Genomic DNA, 22336 nt, shown 5'->3' on the forward strand with positions numbered 1-22336 from the left:
GCAAGCCATCTGTCGTCACGGGCGTCTGGGAGAAGCTTCACACGTCTTCTGCCATCTTGCCCTGCTGGGAAACAGAGCTTCGTCCGAGGAACTGGCTCGTCAACGGCGGCGCCGACGCAGCAGCTCGGCTCGTGGAGAGCAGCAGTCGGGTTTGGCTTGGGATGTAAGTCGGTGAGGACGGTACCTGCCTCGTGTAAGTCCAAGTGACGATCAATGCCTTCCTCCTGCTGCCTTACCACATCTGCCTTACTGCTGCTGGTTGGTACGTATTCACCAACACACCAACAGCGTAAGGTAGCTCCTGTCAACTTCACCTCAAGCACATCATCCACCTCGGATCTCTGAATCCTTTCATCCCATATCTGCACCTTATCTTGGAGGCCAAGAGGCCAGTGCCATTGTCTCCCTCGATTCCCCGCCCCCAAGGCCCCTGGAAACAGCAAGCCAAACACTCAATTCCTGCGAGCCACCTAGCGTGCTTGTGCGCATGTCACCGACAACGATCCAGCTGTTTGCGGGCTACATGAGGTTTGCGGGAGCCGCTCCTCTCCCTTGCGACAGCCCGTCCACTGCCATACTCGGCCGTCTTTCAACTCACTCCGTCACCGGGTCTGCCCTGGCTGCTGTCCTGTCGTCTTACATGCTCTTCATCGCACTTGCGCCCGGCCACGAAGGGACGGTCTTGTTGTCTCCGTGAGCTGGACGGGCTGTGTTAGTGATCCTCGGTCTCGGAATTCAAGCGATTTGCCCGTGGCGCGCATACTGCGCGAACCCGTGTGTGTGCCCGGCGTAGACGAGCCAGCACTTCGCAGCCACGCGCCATGGATCCCGCCATACGTGCCTCAGGGTCACGGAACAAAGACGGTTCCCCAGGCCACCCGTCGTGGCTGCACTTCTTTGCCATGCGTGCGAACCCGGATCGAGATACACGGCGGGCAGATGCTGCTGCTTGTACCACGCTACCTAGGGACTACTGTCGAGAGAGCTTCAGGTCAGTTCGTCGACCACTGCGACAATGGCACGGCTAGCGTGCTATGCACTGCACTGCTGTCGCTTCTCTCCGTCCCGTCTGCAAGTGGTACGTACGCCAAGCGGAGCAAATTGTGGCTCAGCCAGGGCTAGAGGCGCTCGTTGCTGTTGGCCACATCCTCGCCGCCGCAGTGTATTGGTGATCGCTGGCGATTCTCCCAGCGAGGTTACAGTTGTCTACTGTCAAGAAGCCAGCGGCTGGGGCTTGGAGCCCAGCATGGCCTGGCTACGTGTGGCTGCCGTCGTCATCGCTGTAGCCATGCTGCGGCAACGTCGTCATAGGAGCTGGGCGAGGGATGCTGGTGGAAGAGGGTCGCGGATAGAGAGACGACAAGCGAAATGCGAACGCGCCCACGCAAGCAATTCGCGACATGGCCATCGACATCGGGCAGACAGGGCAGGCAATGCCAGGCGGGACAAGGCCTCTGCTGCTGTCTGTCTGTTTGCTTGCTTGCTTCCTTGTCCGCCTACAACAAATGTCATCCCATGGCATTCGATCTTTGACGAGACCGTCGCACGCATTGCCAGGGGTCACGACGATTGATTGCGCTCTGCTAAACTAGCTCGTGGCCGAGGCCCTACGATGTTTTTTCTTGGTCGTCCCACCATCGCAAACCTTCATTTGGTGCCAATCCCTCGCCGAGTCTGACATTTGCCCAAGCCAACCAGCCAGCCCAGTCACAGTGCGTTCCCCTCCTCCAACACTACTCATCACCGGCTGGCGAGCCGGCCTGGGATCTCGTGGCGAGCCGGGATACCGCTGCTGCGAAATGATGGGAGACTGAGACCCATTCTCCAATTTTCGTTCCCCTCGTTCTCTCCTATTCAGAGTCGCAACCACCAAATGAGAAAATTTTGAAGCGCAAATCATTCAGAAGAGCGAAAAAAGCATGGCGCTCTGGCCAGGCCCGTAAGGATCCAGCCGCGACGGCAATCGGGACGGGAGATTTCGACCTGCAAGTCGCATACGTGGTGGTCCTAGTCACACCGCCCGATATAATCATGTGCTCGACAAGCGCATATTATCATCATCATGATGGCTGGTCGTGGGGTTGAACAACAGCCATGGCACCACGAGGAGCCGCAAAATGTCGTCCGAATCACCAGCGCCGCCAGCTAGCTCTTTCGAGGTCCTGCGCTCACCGCAATCCCAGCCATCTCGCATATCGGTGCTATCGCAGTTGATGGCATGACTTGGCGCCTCTCCTTCGCGCCTAATGAGGAACAGCAACAGCGAGGTCAGACGCGTGCTATGCTAATAGTAGGTAGGGCGAGAAGAGTGAAAGTATCGGTGTATGAGACTTTTGAGCTTCGTATGCGACACGAGCACACCAGCGAACATCTCACCACGGTGCACGGAGACGGAGTGGCGCTTCCAGGGCCCAAGGACTAAGGCAGGCAGGGAAAAGACGGCGGCGACCATCCCTGCAGCAGATTGTGCTTGTCCTTCCAGCGCAGTCCCAACTCGAGAGGTATCTTAATGGTTTGGGTACTTGACGTCTCGCCACGCCGCCGCCCTCTGGCCAAGTATCACTCGGCTTATAGAGACGTCTCCGCAGCCCTCCGCAATTTCAAAATCACAAGCGAGTGCTTGCTTTTCGCCATACTGGACGATGCAGCCTTGAGAAGAAACGGATACGGGCTTTTGTTCGTCAGCACGACGGGCGAGCGCATCGAGCGCTTCCTGGTTTTCGCGAGCTGGTTGTATCAGGCTGGAGACACGCTGAGGCGATGTGCACATCATCCGCTGCTTCAGCTGAGAAACGCTGATAGAGCAGAGGCCATGGCATCCCCCGCGCGCTCCCAAGACTTAATCAGCGGCGGCATCAACAAGGAGATACCGGTGCCGCGGACTTCCATGGTCAATGGGCCCGGTCGGTGACATAATGACGGTTGGCACCCCCAGCGCAAGCAACAGAACAAAGTGAAAGGGGGACGTGCCGGATGGTGGGGTGGACAAACCCTTGGCGGGCCGGCGTTTGAGATTGAACGTTTCTGAAGCTCCGAATCTGACTGGCCGCTGTGGGCCAACAAGGCCGGACCTGGAGTTCCAGGTTTCCACGTACGCGATACCTGACCAACCAACCACTCCTGCTAGAAGAATTGCCCGGCTGCCAACATGTTTTCTCGTCAATTCCATCGGGCTCTTGTTGGAGGTCGCCGTCGGCGTCTTGAGGCCTGCTGGGCTGGGATCGGAGTCTTTGTGTCGGTTGTCAGTTGACACTCAACCTCCCCAAGACTGGCCACCCTCCAAGCTTGGTATCGCGGCATCCACGTTGACCCGCACCCGCGGATCGCCATTAACTACACCACATGCAGACGCGTCGGCGGGTGATTGGAAAAGGAAAGCAGGCCAAGGGGCCAGGAAGGCTGCAAAGGCGTGCCCTGCACTTCACATCCATCACACCACCAACGGCGAACGGCTGCGTCTGGTACTGCACCACTGGACCCCCATCCACATATATGTGTCTTGGCTCCTTGGCTCGATCCAACTGCCATCGACAGTGAGTGATTATAATTTACTGATATCGCATTTGTCTTGGCTGTCTTGGTGGTCCAAGAGACTCACAAGTAACCAGTCACGCTTTGCGATTCTCATTGGCTCCTTTGCCCACGATGACTGCCAATGTGGACTTGCAGTTAAAGTTGGAAGCACTTGACTCGAGTTGGTTGCGACCTCGGTTGCAAGGCACGCTGATTCATCAACAATAACGAAATCGGTACAATACATCCGATGTCGAGGGGCACTTTAACGGGGTTGAGCCATGGGCAGCATGCGAGCAATTTCGCAAGTCTCAGCAGCGAGGCTGCTCTCTCAAGAAACCTTGCGCACCTTCTTGCCGTCTCGCTCGCAAACCACCTAACCCACGGCATGGTTGAGGGTTCGCCCTTGAGACATTCACCCCGTTGACGATGGGAGCTCTCAGACTCGTCCGGTTGATGGAAAGTGGCATGTCTCAACCTATTGCGACTCAGAGGGTTCGCCCCAAAAGCCGTCGGGCTGCCATTCTGCACACCCAACTCCCAACGAGTGTATCGGCGGACCCGCCTAGTCGGCCGACGGGGAGCCAACTTCTGCGTCGAAATGCAGGAAACGATCTTGAAACAGGCTCCTGCAAGAACACTCAAAGGATGGGCACACTTTTTGCTCCACGCCGCACGCAAAGCGAACTATACGCAACTTCCGCGCGTGCAGATTTCAGGTCCCGGGGAGGGTGGTGAGGGATGTGTGTAATTCGTTTGGGAGACCAGGGACTTTTTCTAATGTCCGACGGGTTGTGACAGGTTCATGAACTGGAGACAACCACCATCTCGTCGCCGCCCTCCCCCACCATTCCTTCTTTCAGACCTGTTTCTCGAACAGTCTGGCCCAAGCGACTGTGAGACATTCTACATCTGATCAACTTCAGTGACAGCAAGCTGACGGGGCCCTTTTGGCACCCGCATGCCGCATACTCCCTGACTGAGTCGAGGGTGGAAAGGCTGTTCTGGGACATGTACTTCGTCGAAGGCACCGATGAAACGGCCTTGCCCCAGACGCCCTCCGACCAGGAAAAAGCCAAAAAAGAATCCCCCGGGTTTATAAAGTCTCACAAAAGCCAACGTACATCATCCCCGACAGCCGGACGGATCGACCAACCAGTCAGCGTACGGGGCTGACATTTGTCGTATCATGCCGGATCCGAGGTGAGACCTTTGGCTGCCCTGTGCGTACGCTCTCTGTACCTTACGGAGTAATCCTCAATCAAGCCTACGCACGCGTGCTTCGTTTGCCATGTCGCCGGACCGCTTGATCGACGACCGGCCATATGCCGTCTCGCTCGGAGTCCCCAAGTGGCGGCGGGCCGGTGACGGGGAACAATTTGGACGTCCCGCATGCCATGTCCCAACGGCCTCGGCAATTCTTAGCGGACCTGGTATGCCGGGGGGAGTGTGTCGCGGCAGTCACAGTGTCACAATGGCATTCACAGGGCTGAACGGCGTATGTGTCGGATTGCATTAAGATTCAAGCTCGCAAGCAACGACAGCGTGACGAAATATGATGACGCTGGCCGCGCTGTCGAATATGGTAGACCGTAGTAGTACCAGCAGCCTCCGTCTATTGGAGACCCCAACAGCCATGCTCTCGCTTTCCATATCCGTAAACCCGATGCTGTCCGTATCTGCCGGTTCTCGGAAACGCGGCTCGAGGGATTGCAACCCAAAATCCCTCAACTTTTGTTTTCCTCCGCCGGGGTGCATACAGTGTCCACCTGGTGATGAGGATGCCGAGATATCTTCGGGCACCTTGCCGCAAGAGCTCCATCTCCCAAGCGAGGGCGGGGAGCGGACATGTTCGGTCGCCCCCTCGCTTTCATCTCGCCCCGACTAACCTCTTATTTCCCTGATGGAGGACCCGTGCCGAGGTGAGATTTGATATACCAGGACCTACGGCGTCCTTGGCGTCTAGACTTCCCATCCCCGTCGAATCGTCAATTCGGGTTGTTCCATACTTGGTCGGAGATATATGCTGGAACGGTTCGCGGGATTGGTAATCGTATTCCATCTTCCATATTGACCAGTGATCCCGGTCGAAGTGAAGCTCAGCTGGAAGATTGCGGTCGTGACACATATGCTGGCCGAGGATTGTATCTGACACGCCGGGCACTCAGACGACCTTCTCGAAGAGCTCCTGGATTGGTTTCGCAGCCTGTATCGGACGTTAGCCTTAATCTCGACACGGATAACGGGTGATGGACTGACATCAATGAACTTTTCCAGGTCCTTGTCCAGATTCGCCAGGTCGTCCTTCCTCTTCTTGTTCTCGGCGATGAGCTTCTGCTTCCTCCCGACGAGCTCCAGCCGCTGCTGCTCGAGGGTCTCGCGCTCCGCGCGCTCGTGGCCGATGCGCGCAATCATGAGGGCGTTCTCGTCGGCGTCGGCGTGCTCGGGGAACTGCGCGAGGAAATCCTCGACGGGGATGAGGGGAAGCTTCTGGTAAGTATGGCTGCGCGATTCGCGGTCAGCAAACTCTGGTTCAACGGGTTCGTGACCGCAACGTACTCATAGGACTCGCACGCCTCGATCTCGCCCTCGAGGTGTCGCTGTTCGTAGTAGAGGTTCTGCAGCTGCAGGTGCAGGCGGTCGACCTCGTGGCGCGCCTCGGCGGTCTGCGCCTTGGTCTCCCTGGCGGTGAAGTTGGCGGCGCGGTGCAGGCCGCGGAGGTGCGAGATGTTGGTGAGCAGCAGCTTCTGCTCCTTGGAGAGGCCCGCCTGCAGCTCCGGGTTGAGGGCGTCGCCGGCCGCAGACACCTCGGTGAGGAGCTGCAGGAGCTTCGCGGCTTGGTCCTGGGCGTAGCCGGAGGTCTGCAGGACCACGGACAGCTTCGGGTCGGATACTAGGTCGTTGACCGCCATGGTTTGTGGTGGATGTCTTTGCGGAGATGGATTTGGGCGGGTGGGAGATGGTGCCGTCGACAGTAGAAGCGTACAACGCGGCTGAGTCGTTTGGGGATCGTGTCGTCGGTCTGGCCCCGGTTTGCGCGACCGCGTTCGCAAGGCTGAAGGATGAGATCGGAATCGGACAGGGGGTGGTGGTGTTGCTTCGGAGGGCGGGACAAAGAACGGTTCGGGCGTCGTTTTGGCGGGACGGACGGGGGGCACTTTCTTTGGTGCAAGGGTCAGAGGTACGTGCGACGGTGCGTGTGCTTCTTCCGGTCATCGGGCCTCGCTCGCCTTGCTTCGTCTCGCCTCGGATCAAAGAAGTCTCAAAGAATGGGGAGCTCAGCTAGGTAGAACAACGCAACAGAAGCAAGGCGGAGTGGGAGAAGGCGGACGTTGCAGAAAATTGGTGCAGCCGCGGGGACCGTGCCCCAGCGAGGTCGGGTTTACTGGTCAGTGGACGCGGGTAGCAGGACGGTGCTGCCGCCATGCCCGCTGGTCCTGCAGACGGACGGCGTGCCGTCCCACCCATGGGCTCTCGGAGGGTACCTAAGGTACCTAGGTCGGAGGTAGGGTCCCAGTGTTTTGGGGCCGCTGGGCCAGTCAGTCATCTCAGTCATCCACGCGCGTCCCGCTGGCTTAGTTGGAGGGCGGATGCTTCGCTGGACTCCCACGCTTGCTTGGCCTCGGTCATCGTTTCCTTGGGACTCGTCAGTCTTCAGATGGCTGAGCACTGAGCAGTAAGCCAGCACTACGTACCGAGGCGATGATGTCTGGAAAGACAAGACACGGGCCGTGGGGTAGGGTAGGTAAGGACGTTGGAAGGAATGTGGAATGGGATTTCAGTCTTTGAGTCTCTACCAGGGCACTCCTCGAACGGCAGGGCACTACACTAAAGCCAGACATATGTTGGGCATGAGATTGGGCGTTGTCCCGAATTTCGCTAGCAGGCGTTTATCGCCATGGCGCTTGGGGCTAGACATGTCGGCCTTGAGGAATTGCCATCACCAGGCACGCTAGGGGGCGGACGAGTATCGGAGTCTTGTGAGAGAGCGCGGATGAGCATTGGGAAGAGGGAAAGAGAGCGAGACTGAAGATGACAAGACCAAGACTCCGAAACGCACGGCATTGCGCAAACAAGTTTCTCACCGCATACTGCATCTGGCCAAAAGTCTCGAGCTACCTTATGCAGTATGCTCCTCACCAGGGATCGTCAAGCTACATATGTATTACTGATTCTCAACATCCTCTGCCATCCGCCGGGCTCCTCTTCGAGCGCTATCAGCTGCTTTCTTCAGAGAAGTGCGTGGGGGGGACGCAGTTCACTCATGCCTCAACAGGCACATACGCAGGACGTCCTCCACCCATCCGCAAGGTACGACTTGCTCCAATTGGGCGGTCACAGGCATTGACAACGGCGGCCCAGGTCCGAACCTGCAGCAATGCGGTGTCTTTCAGGGCTGTCTGTCTTGGGTTGCACAACCTACCTAGGGATTGGGACGGGACTGTCTCCCCCAAATCCCAAATCCAATGCATGGCGGCATGGGTGTCGAATGACGCTATTGGTGGCGCGCCTGATCCGCCACGATGCGCGCTGGGCCGAACTTTACCGGACGTCCATTCAGAGAGGGCCATAGGGCCGTCCCTCCTCCTCATCCGTGGCCCATGAGTGCATTCTTCCCATTTCCGCATTGCGCGCGGGAGGATCCCTTTTCTGGGCAGTCCATGTGCTGTTAGCCTGCTACACTTTTGTCGTTGTTGTTTTCGCGCTGCTGGACATGTCCATACAGGCTTCGTATGCAATCTTAAAACCCACCTTAGCAAGCGTCGAGAACCTAGCAGCAAGAAGTAGTAGTAGTAGTAGCCATGCAGTAAGTTTTTAAGCAATGCAAAGCGAAAGGCGAAGCGGCAGACGAGTCCAAAGATGTTCCTTTTGCCGTTTGTTTTCTCCCACTTCCCTCCGGTGCGGATCTCTCTTCTCCTCCTCTTCCCCATCCTCCCCCATGACCATTTCGTCCACCTGCTCCGAGACCGAAGAGAGACCCCGGTCGTATGCTCGTGTATTCGTAAGGTAATCTATTCTCCTCCTCCAGCTCCTCGCCCAGCCTTTTTGGCGGGCTTATTGGTCCTATTCATCTCCTTCTGAGTAAATCCTTTTCTCTCTCAATCTTGACTTCTCATCCTTCTCTCATCCTTCTCCCATCCTCTCTTGTGTCTGTCTATCTTTCTGTCCGGCCGGCCTTCGGTGACCGACATCTCATCCGTGCCGTCCTTTTTGCGTATTCGCCGCACGACTCGGCTCCTAACGTTGGAGACCGCCACAAACAACAAAGCACTGTAGCAGCGGCAATAGCAACAGCAGCAGCAGCAGCGGCAGCAGCAGCAACGGCAGCCATAGTAATTCGTCTCATAATTGCGCTCGAATCCGCTCAACCGCTCTCTGTCTCTCTCGCCCCTGCTCCCGTCCTCCCAAAGCTCCATCCCTATCTTCCCGATCTGAGGCACATACATACCAAAAGGCTGGACGAACGAAGACTACCACACACCCACACACACGTGCAAACAACCTCCTGCAGTCTCATACACAGGGAGCAAAGCAGCATTCACAAGCCAGTCGCCCCAAAAAAGTCACAGTTCGCCTCCTCCTGTTCCTCGTCTCGCCGCCCCCGGGCTGCTGCCACAAACCACTCTTCAGGGTCCAGGCATCTTACGGATCTGCACGTCTTTTTACCTCTAGCTGCGCACTCTCTTGGCCCCCGGACCAATCACTACCGCATTGTTGAGATCCCGCCCGCAAATCGGCCCCCCTCCTCCCTCAACAGACTAGAAGCATTTTATTTCGTGGAGAAGCCAAGGAAGGAAAGGAAAAAACCGATAGCATAGCGCCCAAAATCCGCTCTTCCGCCGTGTCCCACTCACACACAAACCCCCCCATTCTCGCTGGGCCCCCCTTCGGACTTTGAGTATAAGCCAATTGATTCCCTCGCCTCCCACCCGTGGCTTCGCAAGTCAACACCGACGGCTCGCCGCAACTGCAACCCACCACAACTATACACAACCTCCAGAGCAGAGCCGCCATCGTTTCTGCTGCAATATACCGGGTGCAACCTGTTGCTTGCCAGCCCCAAGACTCCAACACTCCGGTAGCTTTTACTCGTTACAGACCGGCGGAGACTTAATCGGCTGCAGGCGTTTTGTCTGTATCCCATCCTGCCGAGGCCGAACCCCTCGAGCTTGGGAAACGACTTCTGTATCGTTTAAAACACAGCAGAGTAATGGACCCCCTCGTCAACATGACCTCGCTCAAGTCCCCCTGCTCCGGCGCCGCCGTCCACGACGACGAAGACATTGCCGTGGCCACCACCTCCGGAGCTCAGCCCGAAGGCACCGAACTCGCCCGCAGACGACGACACTCCTTCTTCATCCCTAGACGCAAGTCAATCGTCAGCCACATCATGGACGGAGAGGAGCATTTGCTGTTGAAGGTGAGTTTTGAGGCTGTTGTTGTAGTTGTGGTTGCAAGGGTGTTTTGTTTTGTTTGGTTACACCTCCCCCACTACACCCGAGCATCGGACCAAGAGAAAAATGACTGACATGTACTTCGTTACACCAAAAACAGGTCGACCTCTTTCTCACCGAACTCGAGCGCCGCCTCGAATTCATTGAGGAATACGGCGAGCTCACCTTCGACTCTAGCATATCCCGCGCCTTCTCCACCCTCCAGACCGTCCGCGCACGATGCTCCCACGCCTCGGAGGAAGTCCTCGGCGCAGGCCGCAGGCGCCTGCACATCATGGTCGAGACGTTGGAAGCCCGCTACCAGGACGCCCTCGCCTCCGCCGAGTCCCTGAACGAAAAGGCCCGCGTCGGCATCGAGCTGCTCGACGACATGCTCACCGAGTACGAGAGCCGCGCTTACAAGCTCCGCGAGCAGAGCCTGGCCAGCGCCACGAGCGCCGCCGGAGCCTTCATGTCCGAGGGACGCAGGGTCGTCGACGGCGGTATCGAGCTCGCCCGCGAGGTCGTGGACGAGAGTATCGGGCGGGCCAAGCGTGCGGCGGAGAGCCTCGAGGAGACGATTGAGCGTGCCATTGAACGCGCGAGGACGACAAAGCTGATCACCTACGACGACCTGCCCATGCCGTGGCGCATCAACCCGCACATCCGCAACGGCTACCGCTTTACCGAGTCCAAGCTGGAGTGCATCTGGTCCGCCTTTGGCGTCTCAAACGAGCTCGTCAACATCTGGTCCCACGCCATCGGCCTGTTCATCGTCCTGGCCGTCGCTCTTTACTTCTATCCCCGCAACGTCAACTTCTCCCTCAGCACCAAGACCGACATCTTCATCGCCGCCGTCTTCTTCTTCACCGCGTGCCTGACGCTGGTCTGCTCGACCATCTGGCACACCATGAACGCCGTCGCGGACGTCGACGCAATCTCCATCTTTGCGTGTGTCGACTACACCGGCATCTCCCTGCTGATCGCCGCATCCATCGTGACCACCGAATACACCGCCTTCTACTGCGACCCCGTCAGCCGCTGGACGTACATGTCGACCACCGCCTTCCTCGGCATCGGCGGCGTCATCCTCCCCTGGCACCCCACCTTCAACGGAGCAGACATGGCGTGGGCCCGCGTCGCCTTCTTCGTCGGCCTCGGCGCCACCGGTTTCCTGCCCATCCTGCAGCTGTACTTCTCCCACGGCCCCGACTTTGTGTGGACCTTTTACACGCCCATCGCAAAGTCTATCTTCGTCTACCTCCTGGGCGCCTTCGTGTACGCCAGCAAGATCCCCGAGAGGTGGTGTCCCGGCATGTTCGATTACATCGGCGGCAGCCACAACCTGTGGCATCTGGCCGTTCTCGGCGGCATCCTGTTCCACTACACGGCCATGCAGTCCTTCTTTGCGGATGCCTTCCGCCGCGCCGAGGCAGAGTGCTCCATCTACTGAGTGAGACACCTGCGTCTTTGGTAACGACGATTTCATGCAGTTGGCGTTGATGGTTCCTGCAGTGAGCTGTCAATGACCCAAGTCCGGCTTCGAGCCAAGGCACTCCACGGCATGCCAGCACCCCTCCAAAAGAAGGCATATAGTCCCTCAGGGTGCGCCTTGATCACGTCGTGGGAAAAGCCACCTAAACTCCAAAAGGCTCGGTAAGGTCGAGCCTCTAAATTAAACTCCTCCAAGGACACGCTTTATGTCGGTCGACGACCAAATATCCAAATCCAGGGACTATTGAAACTCTGGATAATGATGAGAAAAGGCTGATGAAGAACGCCGAGGAGGCATAATGTCCCAACCCAGGCGGCACGCTTCAGGACGCCTGTATTGCTTCGACCTCTTTGCGACTAGCGATTGTAGAAGCGGACCCGATAGAGTAGAGTGCGTTCCGTCAGCATAGAGAGGCGTAGGAGCCACGTTACATGTGAATAGTAATATAAATGGATACCCCATGTGTATGATCCCGAGACCTCAGTTGCGTTGTGTATAGATGAGTAGAGACGAGGCCATGTTAGATGCATTTGTAAACTCTGCAATCGAATTGTCAATCTACTCTTTCCGTCTCCGAATGTCTGCCATCCAGATGGATTTGATCAAGCCATCCGTCCCAGCCTTCACGACATGCCTGGCGTGAAAGATTGGCCTCGCTGGCTCTAGTCACCGAATTCTGGTTTCCGACATGATGCCAGCCTTTTCCAGTGTTGTCCATATGCGAAACCCCCCTTAGAGTCCGAGGCTGGGCCTCGCGTTTCAACGCCGTCTATTGGCCGCAGCTCTGGGAGGACCAGATATACGCGGAGGCAGTCGACCATGGCACAAGGATACATCAGAAAGCGTTGCTGTCGTGTCGCCAAAGTTGGCCGTTCGAGGATGCTGCTTCCGAATCTAGTAGCAACCCGCCGGAACAGCACCCGGACATGAAAGTCCCAGGGGGGCCTCTTGACGGCAAGCTGCGCAAGAGGAGGACGTCGGGATAGTTGGTGTGTCCGATAACGAGACGACAAGGCTTTGGCCGAGACTTTGGGATTCAAACTCCGCCAACTTTTGTAGGTTGGAGGATATTCTCCGCCGGCTGATGGTCTGCACAAGTCCGCACATCATGTTGTTCTCCCCCGAAAAGTCCGCTGGGAATGTCTGCTGGGCGTATGATGTGCGTCACTCGCAGAGTAGAAACGTACATCATAAAAGGAACACGCCGATGCAGGTCTCGTCGAAGAGACTCCTGGGCTCGTATTGCTCTGAGCACATATACTGTGCAAGTCTGAGTGGACTAGAACTTTCCTCAACATAGATTCCCCTGACCACATCCAGAATGGTCGTCGTCGCAGTCGCCGGTGCCACTGGCGGCATCGGCCGTGCTATTGTGGAAGCCATACAACAAGCCGGCACTCACGATGTGATCATCTTCAGCCGAAAGGTTTGACACCCCCAAGTTCTGCCTCGAGAGACATTTCCTTCTCATCTCAACACTCCCCAGGCCAACCCGACCCTTTCCAACGAGCTCAACGTGCCCATCATCGAGGTCGACTACGCGGACGTGGAGGCCACGACAGGGACGTTGGAGAAACACAACGTCCACACGCTGATTTCGGCCTTGACCACCACCCAGTCCCTGAAAGTACGAGACCAGATCCCCGAGATCCAGCTCATCCAAGCCGCGGACGCCGCCAAAGCCACGCGACGATTCGTTCCGAGTGACTGGGGCATCCCCTTGGACGAGGGGTAACACACATCCTATCTTACTCCCCCCTCCTGGAGAAAACTCGGAGCTAACCAAAGAACGTCCAGGGACCGGGACGTCCTGTTCAACGCAGGCTTCAAGCTCGACAGCAGGAAGGCGCTCGAGGAGACGACGGACCTCGAGCACACGTCCTTCCATAACGGCTTCTTCCTCGACTACTGGTGCATGCCCGCGGTGAAGTCCCACATGACCCCCTGGACGGTCGTGGTCGACATGGCGAGCAACGCCGCGGTCCTGCCCGGCTCCGGGGACGTGAACGTCACCTTCACCCACACGTCTGACGTCGGGCGGTACGTTGCCGCCTGGCTCGACGTGCGAGAGTGGGAGCCGCGCACCTTTCTCGTCGGCGAGACGGTGACGTGGAATCAGTTCCTTGCCATTGCGGAGGACGTCAAGGGTATGTAACGTTTGCAGCCATCCTCCCTCAGAGCGAATTGCTTTACTGACGAAGGGTCATCTCGTAGGTACAAAGTCTGTAAAGTACGAGGGGGACGAGGTGTACCGCAGCGGGAAGGCGACGATCCTGCCGTCGCAGAAGGTTGGGCTGCACTGGTTCTCCGAGGACACCTTGCAGACGATGCTGTCGTCGTACATGCTTTTGTTTGATCAAGGCAGGTTCGATCTCAGTGCGAGGTCGTCGAATGCCCAGTTCCCCGAGATCAAGCCGATGAAGGTAAGGGAGGCGTTGGAGAAGGCTTGGGCGAGGCGTTGAACATGACGAGAGGAGCATGTCTGTCGATATTCGAGCATGTGTCTTGAGGATCGCCGGGAATCAGTAGCCACAAAGGCTTGCACATTGCATAACAGCGTGCCGATCCTGGCTTGGACAGAAGGGTAAGCCTCTGCATATACCAGATCATCCATATTAGTTAATAGTTAAACCCATCTGGTTCGAGAAGATCTCGACATCGATTCAGATAGTGGTGAGTAGAGACACTGTCAGTCCTACCTCACACAAGGTTGAACCATCTCTCAACAGTACTTTGATATGAGTCAACCACCCTTTCGACCAACCTTTCTGAATCCCAACCTTGTATCTGCCTCCATCCTTCATTTCCCGACGAAGACACGTCTTCCTCAACAATCCACGACGGCGCGATAGCTCAGAGGCAGAGCGTGGCTCCATTAAAGCCAAGGCCCCTGGATCGAAACCGGGTCGCGCGAAAATGCTTCTTTTTTGCACACCTCTTTCGCTCCTCTCCCGTGATATCCTCACTTGATAGAACTCTCAGGTAACAGCACATGGCAAATCCTCGCTCTTCGATGTAGTCAAATTCAAGAGGAAGCTGAAAAGTAGTCTCGCTAATGTGATGTCAACGCCCTTGCAATCTAGCCAATATTGTAGCTGACAATCATCCGCACCCCTATAATCATGTAAACATATGGCTCATCTCATTCCATCACATGCAATCAGTCTCCCACTTGACCCATGTCGTGTTCGTCAATCACCTCGGGGGGTCCGGCACCGGCGGCGGCGGATACCTGGCCAGCGTCTGCGCATTCGACTCGTCCGAGTCTGTGTCCTCCTCAAAATACGGTTCTCGGTACCCGTTAGGGTACAATCTTCTAGGCCCAACTTGATCAGCTGGTATTCTTCGAACAACGGCGGTGGATGCGCCCACATCTTGGTACGTCGGTCCCCGTCCCCCGCTCATCTGTATTTCCGGTCTGGACCGCGGCTTGTCTCTGTGCGAGGCGGACCGCCCCGGCGCGCCGCTCCGCTGGACGGTGATGTTCATCCCTTCGGTTCTCCGCCGCGGACGCGGGCGGCCGACCCATTCCGCTTCCGTCTGCGGGTTGTCCACCGCGTGCCGGTCGAAGGCTCTGCGCTGTTCGACGGGCGACGGAGGCGCAAAGGGGCTGCTCCGCGGCTCCATCGTCTCGGCTCTGTACATTCCGTTAGGCCACATCTGCTGCGAATGCCGGCGGGCGGTCGGGCTTGTTCCGTAGACAGTCGAGGCAGGCCGTTGCGAGAGAGGACTGGGAGCGCCGTAGCTGTTGTCTAGCTCGCTCAGGGCAACCTCCACGCCGGCCTGGATGGCTCTCTGCATCTGCTCCGGGTCAAGGCGGGAGCTGAACGAGGACCGTCTGTCGAATTCCAGCCTGGGATCTTGCCGGCCTTGGATCCGGTTCGCGTACTTGGGATCGAGCTGTCTCCTGCCCTCCCACAGCTGGTCCATCTCTTGCTGGTTGAGATCGGGCGGCGGCGCACCGGGTCTGCCGGCCCAGTACGTCCGGTCATCGACAGACCGCGCGGGTGTCGTGTACATCCGCATTGCATACTCTGACCGCGGCGGCCCTGGTTCAGAATTCAAGTCGTTCTGGAACAGCTCGTTCCGGATCTCCCCGAAACCGAGCTTCATCTTCCTGTCCATCTCCCTGCTGAGGACGGCAATGTCCCTCTCACGCTGCGCAGCTTCCATAGCCTGCCTCTCTCGCGCCTTCTCGCGCTCGAGGAGACTGCTCATGGTCCGCTGGACGTGCTCCATGTCGACTGACTGCGGCTGGATAGGGCGCGGTTTTGGCCGAGAGGGGTTTCTGCCCTCATAGCGAGGTATCGGCTGAGGCTGTGACGGCACCGGGATTCCATAGTACGGACTTTCACGGTCTGTGTACGACCTGGGCGAAGGGTCGAACGGGTTAGCCCGGTGATGGCCGGATGACGGCGGCCTTGGGGGTGCGCTGTTCGGATACTGGCCTGGGGGGTAGTTGTACCCGGCCGCTGACGGGTATGAATAATACGGCGGCGATGGGTCGACGGGATTCGGGCTGAAGGGGTTCCCGCCCATGCTTCTGGAGAACTGGGGTAGATTCTGGGTCTGGACATGCGGCGGCATGGGGCGTGCGCGAGATCCTGGGACCGGGAACGGTGCGGATGCGGGAGCGAAAGGGTTCGGGGGGCGCTCGGTGCTTCTGTGCCGGTGATGGGACCGGCTGCTCGGACGCCTCCGGGGGATCCCTTCGAGGAATTGCGACGGCGACGACGATAAGTCAAATTGCACACTCTTCGGTCCGTGATGCGTGCGCGTCGCCACTCCCGGCTCCGAGTCGCTGTCGTACAAATCAGACTCGTCGGACGTCATCTTATCGGCTGTTTTGTTGCGGCGCTGTTGCGTTGGGTATCAAGGGTACCGGATGGCCGATCACGGCTCAGGCACAAGCCGAATCTGAAGAGCGCGGGGCTAATTCAGCGGGAAATAATTCCAATGGTATTTTCGATGATTATTGAAGGAAGCGCTATCGACGCCGACGGGCTGAGGCTAGAAAACCGAATGTCATGATGTCGAGACCGCACGTTGTGGGGTGCGTAAAGGTAAAAAAAGGTCGTGAACGCCCGACGGTCCCAAGTGAGGAGTGATGGGCGTGTTCTATGAGCTGGCAATGGTCACACACATCCCGCTTCCCCTCCAATTGGTAAAGTGCGGAGGCATGAGCCGTTCATGCAGCTCCGTTCAATCAACGGCCGCCCGCCCTGCCCTCAATCGTGTTCCAAGCAGGCTGTAAGGCAACCGGACCTTTCTGCAATCAGCAGCCTGGTGATGTCTTCTTGCTTCAGGGAGAGAGCGTACTTTTGCTGCGACCTGCGGCCTGGATATGCGACCTGCGCGCTCCACCCAAACCGAACCCAACATCGCGAGCCGTTTGGCCTGCTTTGCGAGGCGGTGCGTTAGTGTAGCTGATTGCATGAGTCGCTGCAGTCGAGAGACCTGGTGCGTCCTTATTGGGTTGCACAAGTGAGGCTGTCGGGCCAATGAAGTCGGGGGATGGTATGCATGCCTGTTGATGACCTTGGTAGCTCCATGCGGAGGGGATACGCCATACAGAGACCCAGTTGCGGGCATGGCACGATCGGTCTGCATGTAAAGTGGACTCTCATCGGGTGATTGTCGAAGATTGGGGGTTTGTGGTTTCTTGAGGCTCTGTGGGAGTTGACTCTGCAACTGTACATGAAGTACTGTTGGGCTGCCTGCGTAGCTTCTGGTTACATCATTCAGCATCTTCGTCGTTCTCTTTGAAGGAGCTTGAAACTTACGGATGGCAATCACTGAACAGGCTTGTCCTGTAAGTACTAGCAAAAGTTCGCTTCATAACCATCATTAGCTGGCCGTCAATAAATTCGTGTTGAATGCAATTATTTTGGATTGAAAGACGGGTTGTGTACGGGCAGTTGAACTATGTATCTTGTCAAGAAAAACTACCTTATTCCGGGAATCGTGATGGGCCTGTTTCAGCGACAGGCAAGAAAATTGACAATTGCCTTCACTGCCTGGTGCTAACAATTGTCCGATTTGACCTTTCGGTTCGTCATATGGCAGAACATGATGCTCAAAAGAAGTAGAGACAGTAACTATCCTGTATTCTTGGGTTTACTGAGCTTTGTAGTCGCCCTAAGTTAAAAAAGCCGCCAAATGCTCAGCGAATATGGACTTCCAACTTTGCCATTTCAAGCCCAGTACATTACCAATAGATGCGCTCGTAACTCCATGTCCGTACAGACGTATGCGGGTTACGTCCAGTACCACCGAGAGTTTTTGAAAAGTCTCAGTAAGTAAATCAGGGAAAGCTTAACGCATGGGATGAGATAGATATCTAACTGGTCGTAGTTTGGAAGCCAGTCTATGTGGACGAGAGCTTCAACCCGAAAGCTGCGTGCGCCATATCTTGATGGTCTTATCGGCCGAACCCGAGGCCATGAGGCGGCCGTCCGGCGAATAGGCCACAGAAAATACCCAACCTTGATGACCTTCCAATGTCTGGATACAGCGCCCGGTGCTAGTATTCCAGATCTTAACGGTACCGTCCCTCGAACCTGAGGCTATGCAACGGCCATCTGGCGAGTAGGCCACAGAATAGACTGTACCACTGTGGCCCTCGAGTGTCTGAAGGTAGCGCATAGTGTTGCTGTTCCATATCTTAATAGCATTATCCTGCGATCCCGAGGCTATATAGCGACCGTCTGGTGAGTAAGCTACAGACCAAATTGCACCCATATGGCCGTCGAATGTGTGTAGGCAGCATCCAATGCTACTGTGCCAGATCTTAACCGTCTTATCAGACGACCCTGAGGCTATGCAGCGACCATCCGGAGAGTAAGCCACAGGTAATACCGAATCACTATGGCCCTTGAGTATCTGAAGGCAGCGCCCAGTGCTACTTTCCCATACCTTAGCAGTATTATCAGATGACCCTGTGGCTGAGACAATTCGGCGGCCGTCGGGCGAGTAGGCCAAAGAGAAGACCGCACCATCTTCGTCCTCAAGTCTTTGGAGAGAGCGACCAGACCTGCTATCCCATATGTTGATGGTCCCTTTTTGCAGCCTCGAGGCTGAAGCTATGTGGCGTCCGTCCGGAGAGTAGGCTATGGACGAGACCGAACGGCTATGGCCCTCAAGTGTTTGTAGACAGCGGCCGAGCTTGCTATCAAAAATCTTGATGGTATGGTCTCCCGACCCTGAAGCCAAGCATTCGCTGTCCGGTGAGAAGAACACGGAATTAACCTCACTAGTATATCCCTCGAGGTTGTGGACGCATCTGTAAGTTGCTGCATCCAAGTTGCTCGACGAATGTGTCAGATCTGGATTTTTCACCAGCGACGCTTTAGCCAACTGCTCCCTGAGTTCCGCAATTTTCAACCTGTCCTTCTCCATTTGGCTCTGTTGCGTGGTCAAAAGCTGCTCCAGTTTTGCGAACCTCTCCTCGTGAAGCTGTTCCAGGCTAACCTTCAAGCTTTCCTGTTGGTGGAGGAGATTCGCAATTTCATCTTGTCTCTGATTCTGTAGCTGCTGTATCTGATCCTGTGACTCTTTGTCTTGAAGCTCTCGAGCCTCTGCCATATCTTGCTTCAGCTGTTCAATATCGCGGGCAAAGCGCTCACGCTCAAGTGTCAATATACTGTCCAGCTCCTTCCCTGCACTGGTGTCGTGGAGATCCTTGTTCTCGTCTACCATCTCCGTTTGGATCGCGAGCGTGGTCCGCGTCGTTGTGTCGAGAAGGGTGTGGATAATATTGCGCGCCGATTCATCGTGGTTATGATGTCGTGCCATCCTCGAGCCTCTACTAATCATCTCACCCCAGTAACCGGGTTTCGTTCTGAGTTCATCCTCTCTCTGAATCCCGACATTGTGTCGAACCTCCTCCCACATCGTCGTGACGAGAATAACATTCTGTAGAGCGTCTTTCCCGCAGAGCTTCTTGAACATGAAGAGGTTTCTGATAGCTGCCCCTTGCATCCGAACGTCGGTAATGCGGTGAAGGTATAAGATGCCGCGGATATGTACCTTCTTCTTATATGTGTCGCCTACCCAAGTCGCAATCTGTCTGAGAATTTCGGCATCGTCGCGTTCTGTGTCGTCGAAACCTGGGGTGTCGATGAGGTAGACGTTGGCGCCAATATCGGGTTTGCAGGGGTAGGGGACAATGTCTTGTGTGTCTGAAGCATCGAGACATAAGCCGAAGATCCTTGCCAGTTGAAACCAAATGATTATGGCAGTAGTTATACCACGGGCGGATGCTTACCACTATGAAGACCCTCTCCGATGGAAATATTCTTGTCGGTGCAGTGGGAGATAAATGTGCTTTTCCCAGAACCTGTGATTCCCATGACGGCAATCAAGACGTCGCTGGGCTGCGGCTGGAATGTGAGTGAAGCTGCTTTATCTGCCATACTGCCGATTAAAAGACATGCGAATGGGGCAAAACCAGATTCCTAAAACACGCCGAAGTTCATACATCGGCTCACAACAGCGGAAGTAGGTTAGCTTAGTATGGTTAACCAAGAAAGAGATGCTTTACTAGAGAGAGGACAGTAAGCGTCGGAGGAAGGGAACGCACTAGGCTGAGGCATCCGACTCACATGGCAGTTGGCTAAAAATGGTTCTGACTCCATGCATGGAGGGGGGTCACCCGACAAGCTGACCTTTTGTGTGCGATTTACAGCTATGGGAATGTCACTGTTATTTTTGGTAGCCTGCCTGCGTTCAATGGACACATCAATTGGTTCTTAAGACACCGAAAAGGGAGGCGAAGGCACTTGATAGGTCATGCTGAGGCAGGCTGGCTTATCACTTTGCTTCTGCAAGGTTCATTGGCGCGAAGACCAAAAGAGAAATCTTACATACCTAAATGGGCTGACAAGATGCCGCCAAACCTCTGTTTGAGTCATCGGGCTGATTGATGAAGCCACATAGATGTGCACATATTGAACAAACATAACTAAGTCCACCATGAACTTCTCGATATGGCAGGGGTCGTTTACTGGTTTCTTTCGTCCTACATCTTCAATGTGTTCATCGACGGAAAATTGACACGTTTCGAAGGAACCACAGCTTTGTTCAAAATGGAGTGCTCCTCTGTACAATGTCTCGATAGGTAGATTACGACACGGTTCATTCTTTTGTTGTGATGGCAAGTAAAACATTTCTGATAGCTGTGTAGACTTTCCAAGTCCGACATCATTATTGCTGTTTTGGGCATCACTGGGTCAGGGAAAAGCACATTCATCTCGACTCTAACTGAACTGGACACAAGCGTCGGGCATAGCCTAACTTCTCGTACGTGGCGACACCTTTGATCTGTCTTCTCGATATAAGCTCGGCCGATGAACATGATCCAGGCCTGGGCTACAGTTTGCAACTACAATGAATTAGACAGAACTGACCACTGCGAGCAGGGACATCCGAAATCGGCATCTATAGCTACGAGACGAAGGCCGGCCGGCAAGTCTATCTGGTCGACACACCTGGATTCGACGATGCTTCCCGCACTGATGTCGACGTGCTGCAAGAGCAGGCCTTCTTCTTCACTCAACTCTACAGGATGAATGCAGCATTTGCTGGAATAGTATATTTGCATCCTATAAATAAGAATAGGGTCAGCGGGTCAACGGCGAGAAATTTTAGAATGTTGGAGCAGATGTGCGGCTTCGAAACTCTTGATCGCGTGGTTATGCTCACAACCATGTGGGACCAGATCGATCCTGGGACTACCCAGCTCGAGAATGCTTGCCAGAGGGAGCAGGAGTTAGTCGATGACTCTCGGTTTTGGGGTCAGATGTGTCGCCGAGGTAGCCGCGTCATGCAGTTTGACGGCAGCAAAAGGTCCGCCTCGCAAGTCATCGATATGCTTTCGAGCAGGTACGTCGAGAAAGGACCCGCTGTATTCAAAATACAGCATGAAATCGTGGATGAGGGAATAGATATTCGGGCCAGCTCGGCTGCGAGCGAGCTGACGCAAGACCTGGCTCGCATTCGGGAGCAATCACAGAAAGAGATCAGCCAGCTTTGGGACCAATACAAACAAGCTGAGACGGAAAAGGATTATGAAAGAGCCTCGAGAATTGCCCAAGAAAGATATGCACTAAAAGAGGAACTAAAAGATGTCATCGCAGCGAATAACCAGCTCCAGACTTCATTCGACGATATCTGTGCTCAGAAGGAAGCACGTTTTGCAGATATCTTGCGTCAAAACAGTCAAGAGTACGAGTCCTTGTCACAAGAGCTCCGACAACAAGAATCCAGACTCCAAAGTCTGGAGGAAGAGAGACAAGAGAGCATGGCTATCTATGAATCGGAACGAGAAGGGATGCTGTCGCGACCAAAAGTACCATCACTACCACCTGTTTATGACGAATCTTTCGAAAATTCTTTTCGCCAGGATCAGGAGAACATCCAACAACAAACAATTCATATACAGAAGAGTTTGAAATCCAAAAAGAGAAAGAAGATGTTCATCCAGAATATCGTTCCCATGCTACAAATCCTTGGGGGTGTTGGGTGCGTAGTTGGAGGTGCCATATCATTGATAGCTCCTCTTACCGCCGCCGGTGCAACACTTGTTGCTGCTGGGGCATCGGGCTTAAATTTTAGCACGAGGAAGAAAGAGAAGAAGGACCCTCAGGAATGTAGCAGCGATTAGTTTGTGTGGGACTCATCGAACACTGGCTGAGCCGTCGCTGTGCGTGAGGAGGATTGCTATCACGTCTGCCAGTTGTGAACCACAAATGGCAGAATATTTTCATGATATCCACCACTATTCCCCCCTGAATACCCTAAACCACTTAAGATCATTTAGAGTTAACTACAACTTAAGTGGCGAAATATGTGGTCTTGCAATCCGTACACAGGCGTACGTGACACAATTTATGAG

The 22336-nt window shown here is 55.5% G+C and overlaps 5 protein-coding genes across 5 annotated transcripts; 2 read left to right on the forward strand and 3 right to left on the reverse strand.

Annotated features, from left to right (window-relative positions):
• Positions 1-5677: 5677 nt before the first annotated feature.
• On the reverse strand, positions 5678-6425 carry CGCS363_v001054 (putative THOC5 family protein; the record flags this gene model as incomplete). Its single annotated transcript, XM_036632903.1, has 3 exons — positions 5678-5719; positions 5773-6016; positions 6073-6425. The coding sequence occupies 3 exons, from the start codon at positions 6423-6425 to the stop codon at positions 5678-5680; spliced, it is 639 nt and encodes a 212-aa protein (XP_036501299.1).
• Positions 6426-9742: 3317 nt separating this feature from the next.
• On the forward strand, positions 9743-11400 carry CGCS363_v001055 (Uncharacterized protein; the record flags this gene model as incomplete). The annotated part of the gene is made up of 2 exons (XM_036632904.1): positions 9743-9934; positions 10069-11400. The coding sequence occupies 2 exons, from the start codon at positions 9743-9745 to the stop codon at positions 11398-11400; spliced, it is 1524 nt and encodes a 507-aa protein (XP_036501300.1).
• A 1363-nt stretch (positions 11401-12763) lies between these two features.
• BOA1-4 (Oxidoreductase BOA1) lies at positions 12764-13904 on the forward strand (the record flags this gene model as incomplete). The annotated part of the gene is made up of 4 exons (XM_036632905.1): positions 12764-12868; positions 12929-13173; positions 13240-13589; positions 13657-13904. 4 exons carry the CDS (start codon positions 12764-12766, stop codon positions 13902-13904), a joined length of 948 nt encoding a protein of 315 aa, XP_036501298.1.
• Positions 13905-14637: 733 nt separating this feature from the next.
• On the reverse strand, positions 14638-16275 carry CGCS363_v001057 (uncharacterized protein; the record flags this gene model as incomplete). Its single annotated transcript, XM_036632906.1, has 1 exon — positions 14638-16275. The coding sequence occupies one exon, from the start codon at positions 16273-16275 to the stop codon at positions 14638-14640; it is 1638 nt and encodes a 545-aa protein (XP_036502677.1).
• A 2029-nt stretch (positions 16276-18304) lies between these two features.
• CGCS363_v001058 (Vegetative incompatibility protein HET-E-1) lies at positions 18305-19856 on the reverse strand (the record flags this gene model as incomplete). Its single annotated transcript, XM_036632907.1, has 3 exons — positions 18305-18307; positions 18358-19622; positions 19709-19856. 3 exons carry the CDS (start codon positions 19854-19856, stop codon positions 18305-18307), a joined length of 1416 nt encoding a protein of 471 aa, XP_036501301.1.
• Between the last annotated feature and the right edge of the window lie 2480 nt (positions 19857-22336).

Source organism: Colletotrichum siamense (assembly GCF_013390195.1).
Source record: "Colletotrichum siamense strain Cg363 chromosome Unknown KSG_Cg363_contig01, whole genome shotgun sequence".
NCBI classification, from domain to species: domain Eukaryota; kingdom Fungi; phylum Ascomycota; class Sordariomycetes; order Glomerellales; family Glomerellaceae; genus Colletotrichum; species Colletotrichum siamense.